Here is a 9,404-nt window from a genome sequence, read left to right as displayed (position 1 = left end):
GGGTTGGGGGGTTCTCCTCTAATATCTAAAAATAAACGGGATTTATAAAGGGAGAGAGATATTTCGCATGGAATATTATACGTATTACGCAATGCTCACTTTGTCCATCGCTGCAAACAGCTCTGTGCTGTAATGCTCCATGTCCACAACCCCGTCTTTATTGCGCCAATCGACATGAAGGTCTTCAGATGGAGGCCCATAGTAAGTCAGGTGAAGGGGCCAAGATCCAGCATTCTGCAATGAGAACATTACAATTTTTATCCATGGATTAAGGATTTAAGGATTTAGGGTGTTCACATTAAAAAGGGAAAATGTAACATTTGTATCCATGGATTAAGGATTTAAGGTGTTCGCATTAGAAACTGGAGCACGAAGAGAACATAACTATGCTACTTCACAGTCATCGATCACACGTGATGTGAAACCAAATTACTGTTGTTTCTGATTGCAGATAGCAATCACAGCAAACATACACACCCATGAGTAGATAAAAGAAGAGCCTAATGATAATAATAGTAATGAAAGGCTCTATAAACAACTTTTGAAGCTACAAGGAATCAAGAGGGTTCGACCAAAAGAGAGACTATTATTTATTTTCATAATTTAACAAGTTTATAAATGGACCTACACATCCAGAGTAATCTTCAGGTCAATAACCAATATCCTAAGAGTGGCGTCTTTGTGCCAACATGGGTTTGACCCCTGTGGGGCAGATCAAATCTTGTTGATCTATTTCGTGGGGCGAATAAACCTGGGTATTATGTTGCCTTCTTAATAATGTGTCGGGCGTGTTAGTACTCTCAGCCTCATTATTTGTGTATGACGAATCGATTCATCACTATCCTTGGGCTCATAGATTGGGACAAAATATTTGCATAACTTAACACCTTAGCTGGGCCAGTTCACTTATTAATCTTATGAGTAAGAGCTCAAAGGTTTAGTAAAACATGCAAATGTACAGTTAAGCAAAATCTTTAATCCCGAGATCAGAAGAAACCACAGATAAGAATTTGTTAAGCTAACCTTCGTTGCTGACAATTTTCCCAGACCAAGTAGGTGCAACAAAAATTGTGTGGTAGAACCATTCAAAATCAATGTCAGAAACACAATGCCACCTGTGAAGAACACAAACTGCAAAAGATTTATAAGATCAGCAAAGCTCAAATAAAAAATTCATACTTTTCAGGAAAAGGGAAAGAGCATACCATTGTTCCAACTTCTGGTTTCAGATAAGTTTGAACTGAATCACTAGCACGCTAGCAAAATAATTTCAGTTAATATCTCAATAAAATGGTGGATTTAAAAAGATGTCTACAAATATGCACATAATGGTAACAGATAAGTGAGGATCAAAGGCATTAGTGCAAGAATCTTACTTTAACGGACAGAGAGAGTGATAGAGCAACAGCTCCTCGCAGTCCTGACCAAACAAGAACTGTGGCTTCTTTGATGTCCATACCATACCCAAAGTGACGCAACAGTGGATACAAAACACCGACAACTACAGCACGCGATATTTGCACAAAAACATAGAGCAGAACAAGGAACCCCCATGATGTGCCTAAAATAGCAAGAGATAAGAGAATTATACCCACGATGCAAAGATAGGTTAGAACTTAGAACCAAGCTCATAATATAGAACGGAAGAACATATCAGGCGCACCCACTCCTTAGGTGCTACTGTGTTCTCACCCTCCCCAAAAAAGAATGAAAATATCAAAATCCGAAAAATGTCCCTGTTGATACAAAATAAACATTGAAGAGTAGATAGAGATACATGAAGATTCATACCATGCCTCTCAAAATGAATATTATCTTGTAGTACACCATCTGCAATAACAACCCCACTGAAGGGAGTTCAGATGTATGAAACATTGTGATGACAGTACCCATATTTGAAGCATTAATCATACCAAACAAAAGCAAGCATGGTCTAGTTTAGCCAGGCAAAAACAGAAGTATCAGAAATTATTTTTGCGACATGTAGAAAAGTTCAAAGTTGTTGATACCTCAGTATGAAAATGAGTGTGTTTGCAATGTAAGCAACCATTTCCCTGAATACAAGTAAAAACAGTAATCAGACATGAAGTGCACACATCACATAAAACGTAAGAAAATCTGGCGTGAACTGGAGAGATCATGTGTGTCTCCAACATGGAGAGCACATATCCTTTTACAAGAGGTTTGCACTTAGGCCCTCACACAAGTTACGACTACAAAGACGCTCCAAAAGAATCAATAAGCCATTATATGATGGCTTAAATGAGAATTCATAGTAATGCTTAATGTACCGTGAACTGAAGGATCACAATGTACATTCTACAATCCAATTTCCCAGGAAAAGAAAGAGACAAGAATGCAATGACACTGTATGATGATACCAGCATCTTGCACTAAATGATAAATTTGTTGTTGATGCTTTAGGGCATCATTATTTTTCATGCATTTTATTTTGGTGTTTAGAAACTCCAATGTAAGCTGTGAATGACATTTCAGGGCATTGATGATGAAATTGCATGTCATTAAAAATTATACAAATCTGAAGTTTAACAGGTAGACAAATAACTGACTGCTACAAACTTGTTATCTTACATTTACAAGAGGGCATAGGTTTAAATGTAAATCTACTGAATTCCAGACAATGCTCACAGAAATCCAGCATCAACAGCTTCATGGAACTCACGGGATACATAAGGAACAAAGAAAAACTAATATATTTGACTAAAATTACTACGGTTGATCATATGCTGAGAATTTTGATCTTTGCTGACAATAGAAAGTGGCATATATTGCTTGAACATACCAGAAATGATGTAAACTTTGCTGGCTGTCACCCTTAAAAGCAGTTTTTGCAAAAGCAGCATAGAACCTGCCGACATGACGAAGTTAATATTGGAGTGAAGATAGCAAAGGATATGCAAATCAGAATGTGAAGACAAGTTTTACTAACATCCCCAAGGTCATGACGGCTAAAACACCAGAGACCTCCAATGCATCTTGCGCCTGATATGAAAAATATTAGTAACAGAAAATAGCACCCAAAAAACTAGAGGACTGGTCATTGTCTTGCAGAACACATGAGAGAAAAAATAATTCATGCACAAGCAAAGGCAAGCTCCAATCAATGAACACTGATATTTATTATCCTAAACAAAATTGAAATCTCATATGGATTGATTTCAGTTTAACAGTACACAGTAAATAGGTCCAAAAGCTGGAAAGAAAGTAAAACTATTGGCGTAGGTTAAAAAATGGCAATCGAACCATTTTTGGTATATCAAAAATCTAGAATCCTGTTCCTAGAAAAGCCAATGTTCTTTCGCATGACATGCATACAGTTCGCTCACCAAACATCCCCCAAGTTAGTTGAAGTTAGAATCAGGAGTATAAACAGTAATAGAATTTTGATTCCAACATGAATCCTCTGATATACCCTCAAAACTGGAATGTTTGTTCAAACCATACAATTATACTTGAGGAAATACAATAAGGTCTGTCCAGTTCCGTGACTTAAAACCACATGGGGACTTTGCTATTGTGTATCTAGGAGACTTGAAAGCCATTTCAGTTTACCAGTAAAACAGCATCCTGGTGTTGCAAAAAGGGCTGCTTGACAATCATTCTATGACTAGTGCTACAAATTATTCCAGGCAGTGACCTATTTCAAAACACTGAGCAAATCATGTCCTTATAGACAAAAAATATATAATAAACAGAAATATGAGAGCTTCGATAGTTCGTCAGCTGGTTATCTTACAGTGAAGAAAGCAATATAGCTGACAGCAAGGGTAAGTGAAATCTCTATGATTGTATCATTGAAAATAAATCCCAGCCATAGTACTGATGCAATTCCAAACGCAAGGCCCAGAGCAACACTGGTCAAAGAAGATACCGATTAGCATCAGTAGCATCACTTTTGTATCATCGAGTTCAGACTTATAAACCATTCACATACGCTCCAAGTGAAACTTGTGACAAGAACTTTATGATGGACCCTGCATCGAAAGTTTTTCCAAGCACCATTCGATAGAATAGCTGATAGACAACAATAGCAGTCCTGTAGAATACAAGGCCATTAAGTACAAATACAGTCCAAAATAATCTTATAATTGTACATGGCGCAATTTGGTAACAATGCAATAACCCACTGGTGGGTGCGCTAGCTAGGGTTCAAAGTTCTGTGGGGGCAGAATTATCACCGTCGGTTACTTCCAGTATCAAATAAACATGAGCTTTTCATTGTTTTTTCTTATGAACGTGCAGAGCGGGTTTCTTCCCCACACACCCCACCCCACCCCATCCCCAACCCCTTCCTGTGTCTTCTTCCTACATGGTGTGATTTCAAAATAAAAGACCGAAGTGAAAACACAAAAAACGACTGTACTAGTGAATACTACAAATTTAAGAGTGAAGCACACATTCTAAAGCACTTTCCCCGGTAATTTCTGTTTTTTGTTCTCAAGAAATGGACTTGCTCCCAATAAAATACAGAGGAACAGACAAGCAGGCAGAAAAAAAGCATTCATTCTAAGAATCAGAAGATGAATAATTTGTGAGTTTTTGATGCGTGAATAATTTGTGAGTCACGGTAGCATACCCGTCATTCATCAAGGACTCTCCTTCAATTATTGTACTGAGCTTTTTGCTTGCTCCTAGGTCTTTGAGAAGAGCAACCACAGCAACAGGGTCGGTTGCACTAAGCAGTCCACTGAACAAGAATGATGTTTTCCAGTTCCAGTCATAGGGAAAAGTGAGCTGTGGAAAATTAACTAGCTAGCATCAGAACATTAGAATGAATGGCCTACGTCCATTGTCAATCCAGGCACATACATACATACCTTTACAGCGGCGCCAAGCAAAACTGTTGAGATCACCACGCCTGGGACAGCAAGCAACACCATCTGCGCCATGCATTTCTGCAAAGGAAACACTTGAGTATACACTGAACAATGCTATATAACAGTTCAGAACTGGAAGCTGGCAGGGAAGATATGAGTATACAGGTACTGCCAAAAGTATTATTACAAATATTTGGACATCCTGCAACAGAAATTAGAGAAGGCAAATGTGCTGTGTGCAAAGCTATTTTAGCAGACAAGAGGGGATGCCGCCCACAACTTGTATTAGTGGATTATTATATGTTTATCAACTTATCGCAGATTATCTGCATCGAGGGTCGTATTAAGCATTATGACAGTAACTGGATCCATAATACTTAACTGGTACCAATACTGAATGGTGGCCCTGTAAGACCTTAATAAGAGGTAAATACTAACTCTTTTTGGACAAAGGGGGGAAATAATGGGTGACTGAAGCACAATTCATTGGTTCTTCACTGCAACTCGGCCTTATTCAGTGATGCAGCTCAGATATCATAGCAGATAGACAGCCCTGTCTGTGAAGATGGATACCTTGATCTGGTGCACTTCCATGGAGAAGGAGCTCTCGAAGAGGAGGGCGGGGAGGAAGACGGCCAGAAGGAGATCAGGATTTATGGCAGACCCTGCAACATTGGAGTGACAGTTAGTAATAGCAGGGGATTGAGGTTAGTCAACTACTACTACTACTACTACCGAATTGATCCCGAAAATACGAGATAATATCCATCATCCGGGGTGGGGTGAGCTTACAGATACGGATGCCGGCTCCGAGCTTGCCCAGGCCATGCTTGGTCCCGTACTCTGAGCAGCATCCAAGAGAGGGGATGAAGTAAATACAATTGCGAACTGGCATCTGACGGATGAGTTGAGCAGAGGTGGGACTGGGACTGGGATGGGAAAGGGAGAGGGGGAGGGGGAGGGTGACGGACCTAGGCCGCCGAGGGCGACGCCGAGGACGAGGAGGGCGACGGTGTAGGGGACGCGGGTGCCGCGGAGGAGGTGGCGGGAGGCGATGCCCAGCACGAGGGCCACCCCGAAGAAGAGCACCGCGTCGTCGGGGCTGGGGGAGCCGGCCTCCTCCGTCTCCATCGCCGCCGCCGTCGCCGTCGCCGAGGGAGAAGAGAAGAGACGGTACTGCGGCGAGCTCTTCTCAGGGAGCTGGCTGCCACTTCTTTCTTTTTCTTCGCTGTGGGATCAGACAAGACGAGGTGGACACATCAGATCAGATGGGACGGCGGCGGAGAGCAGAGTAATCGCTAGATTATTTATGATGCGAATCTCATCTCATCTGACGGCACCAGTTTAGTCTGCACTCCCTCCATTCCAAAATATAGTGCGTCCACGCTTTCCGAGGTCGAACTTTGACCATAAATTTAACGAACGAGACCGACTGCGGCGGGAGAAAAAGTTACATAATTAAAAACTTCTTTCGAATGCGAATTCACTGATATAACTTTTGCCCCCGCCGCAATCGGTCTTGATAGTTAAATTTACGGTCAAAGTTGAAGCGTGTGGATAGAGAAAGCACTACATTGTAGAATGGAGGGAGTACTATGTGTGTGTCCCCGTCACGTGACAATTGGCGCTTTGGATCGCCATCTGGCTTCTTGTGCAAACGTGGTCAACCTTGCTGCCCATTTCCTTGTCCGTAGCTATGTCGTGGCCCTCGTGACCCGGACCGGGCCATGATCGTCATTCTCCATCGCACTCATGACCCCGACGACTCTGGCTTCATCGTTACCGTGAAGGCGTCGTAGGGGAGAGCAAAGCTTCATATGCTGCATCGGAAGCTTAGCCGTCGGGGTCGAGTTCGCCGATCCCCGTTACGCCGATAAGACAAATCGGATCCGGTGAGAGGAGCGGAATTCGGCATCTCCTTTGTCGAATGGCGTCAAATGTGAGCCCTCCAACATCATCTATCCATCCGTCTCCCCACAAACAAATGCATTCCAATCGGTCTCGTCTCAGAAATGATGCTTTAGAGAAAGGAGCAACTTTCCTCGTTTGATGGAGGGCATCGACATCTTCGATTTGATAAGTCAAATATCTATTTTCACAAAGACAAGAGACCTCGAGATCGGAAGAAGCGTCAAAGCTGCTCGGTGACGCCTCCATGGAGGAACAATGGCACCCGATCGTTCATCGATGCTAACAAAAGCTGGCCAGAGCTTTCGCCAGGAGTGTCGCACATTTACGCAAGGGGCACCATCCCTGACCAATCCCACTCGTCCAAACTAGAGCCCACACGACATGATGTCGATGCCTAGCCGAGGAGCACAGCCAACCGCAAGCAACAAGCCACACCTAGCCGGGTTCGCAATTCCCATCTAGGATGACGTCACTCTTGTTACCGCCGATTATTGCTTCTTCTTCTTCTTCTTCTTCTTCTTCTTCTTCTTCTTCTTCTTCTTCTTTCCTACGAGGGGCGGAGAACTAGGGTATGGGGGTAGTTGGCATACGAACCTGAAAAGAGGGAGTCTGTGGTAGTTAGCCCAAAACTCGATGATTAGTGTTTGGTTTGGGTGGACCATGCAATTCGATATGACTGCTTATTCGAGCCAAGATTACTTTGCTCTAAATCTTTACAATTCATTTATGTGCCATTCTTCATGTTTGAGTACATTTCTGCGCCACATCTCACATTTGAAATTTAGGTCCATAGTTAGTTTTCCCTCAAGGATATAATATAAGTATGTTATTTTCCTTCTTGTGTTTCAGCTTTTTCAGTCCAAATTTTTTAAGAAGACGGGTTCGAAAGGGGCCTCACCGTTACGTGGGAGCTATATCTCCCCTAGTGCGAGGCGGATATAACTCTTGCCTTCAGCGATGTAGCAAGCGGGTCGGTCCATCAAACGCGTGCACGCTCACTCGCTTGGTCATTACAAGGCTCGCTCGCTCGACAGCTTAGTTTTATGAAGCTTTAGTGGCCAGTTTTGGTACGGTTTTACAAGCTTCTACATTGAATTTTTTTCTTCTCTTTTTTCATTTTCTGTGTTCCTTCACCGGTTTTCTTTGTTTATTTGCAAACACAAGTTTACCTTTTCCAATACACATTGTACATTTTCAGTGTACATGTGGAACATTTTCTTGATACATGTTGAACATTTTATTTTCTAAATACATGATGCCCTTTTGACAAATACATGTTAAACAATTAAAAATACATGTTGAACATTTTTTAAATACATGATGCCCTTTTTACAAATACATGTTAAACAATTAAAAATACACGTCGAACATTTTAATGGCACGAAACAATTTTTATGCTGTATACACTTCTTTTAATTGTCACAAACATATTAATGAAACGTGTGAACATCCCCCCCCCCCCACCCCCCTCCCCTTTTTGGTGTAGAGATCATTAGATTTTTGTTAAGTGTTTGTATGGGATCAGAGTGCTCCTATTGGGCGCATAACGCGGTGATGGACGCAAAAATGCGCACTCCCATACAGTTCAGGCCGCCCCAAAGCGGGGCATTCTTTTTGTTGCCTTTTTCTTTCGTTTCTTTTTCTTTTTATGTTTTATTCCTTCGCCCCTCTCTTTTAGTTCTTTTAAAAAATTCAAAAAATGCTCAATAATTCGAATCAATGTTAGCAAATACAAAAAAAATCCTAAATTTGAAAATATTCCCAATTTTGAAAAATGTTCCTGAATTTTAAAAAATGCTCACAGACTTGAAAAAGGTTCTGAATAGCAAAAAATATTCATAATATTTAAAAATGTTCACCAATAGGAAAATTGTTCCTGGATTTCAGAAAATATTCATGAATTAAAAATTTCTTCCTGTATTTAAATTTTTCCAAAATTCAGAGAAGATGTTCACAAAATTATTTTCATGAATTCAGAAAATGTCAACGAATTTAAAATTTTAAAATTAAAGTAAAAAATGATGAAAACCAAAAGAATTTCCCCAAACTGGTGATAGAAAAATACAGTCGATCTTGTGGAATGGGTCGGCACATGCACCATAGCTGCTCTCAGAGGTGTGTATTTCCTCGTTATCCCCGCATACCGCGGGGAATAGGATTCCCGATGGGAGCATGTGGCAACACATGTGGCCACAAAGGCTAGAAAACTCAGATCCATACTTCAAATAAACATTGATAAAAAAGAAAGTCAGATCCATGATGAATAGTGTTAAAAGACGACAAATGTAAAAATGACACTATTCACATTTGAAATCCTCTTTTTTGCTTCTCCATCCGTATTTCGATTTGGAAGTTTTAGGGGTTTTAGACACATGTCTAGAGAACACTCATGATATTCCACAACATTTTTTTGATAAACTTATTTTAATTGGTTTTTTAGTTAATTTTTTTGTAATTGGTTGTTTTTTTTGAGGAACTTGTAATTGGTTGTATGAGAGCAGAGTACACCTATTTGACCATAAGGCGGTGATGGGCGCACAAATGCACTCCCCTCGTGAGGTTTTGGCCGGCCCAAAGCAGGGCACGGGGCACCTATTTTTTTGTTCCCTTTTTCTCTTTCGTTTCTTTTCCTTTTTTGTTTTATTCTTTCGCACC

General features: G+C 40.9%; 1 protein-coding gene across 1 annotated transcript in view; it reads right to left on the bottom strand.

The window, feature by feature from the left end:
- Positions 1 to 6,097, bottom strand: part of LOC119266682 (sodium/hydrogen exchanger 7-like) — an 8,259-nt gene extending 2,162 nt beyond the window's left edge. Inside the window, exons 1-15 of the mRNA XM_037547935.1 lie at positions 5,810 to 6,097; positions 5,631 to 5,681; positions 5,412 to 5,503; positions 4,839 to 4,916; positions 4,598 to 4,755; positions 3,956 to 4,057; positions 3,758 to 3,875; positions 2,951 to 3,003; positions 2,804 to 2,869; positions 2,010 to 2,054; positions 1,792 to 1,847; positions 1,377 to 1,561; positions 1,206 to 1,256; positions 1,024 to 1,131; positions 100 to 234 (exon numbers count right to left, since the gene is read on the bottom strand). Coding sequence (XP_037403832.1) covers positions 100 to 234; positions 1,024 to 1,131; positions 1,206 to 1,256; positions 1,377 to 1,561; positions 1,792 to 1,847; positions 2,010 to 2,054; positions 2,804 to 2,869; positions 2,951 to 3,003; positions 3,758 to 3,875; positions 3,956 to 4,057; positions 4,598 to 4,755; positions 4,839 to 4,916; positions 5,412 to 5,503; positions 5,631 to 5,681; positions 5,810 to 5,969 — 1,458 coding nt within the window. The 5' untranslated portion in view covers positions 5,970 to 6,097. The remainder of the gene's footprint in view (positions 1 to 99; positions 235 to 1,023; positions 1,132 to 1,205; positions 1,257 to 1,376; positions 1,562 to 1,791; positions 1,848 to 2,009; positions 2,055 to 2,803; positions 2,870 to 2,950; positions 3,004 to 3,757; positions 3,876 to 3,955; positions 4,058 to 4,597; positions 4,756 to 4,838; positions 4,917 to 5,411; positions 5,504 to 5,630; positions 5,682 to 5,809) is intronic.
- Positions 6,098 to 9,404: the final 3,307 nt, after the last annotated feature.

Source organism: Triticum dicoccoides, chromosome 3A (assembly GCF_002162155.2).
Source record: "Triticum dicoccoides isolate Atlit2015 ecotype Zavitan chromosome 3A, WEW_v2.0, whole genome shotgun sequence".
In the NCBI taxonomy this organism is placed as follows: domain Eukaryota; kingdom Viridiplantae; phylum Streptophyta; class Magnoliopsida; order Poales; family Poaceae; genus Triticum; species Triticum dicoccoides.
The sequence above is the reverse complement of the archived record's forward strand: the minus strand, read 5'-3'. Positions and strand labels throughout refer to the sequence as shown.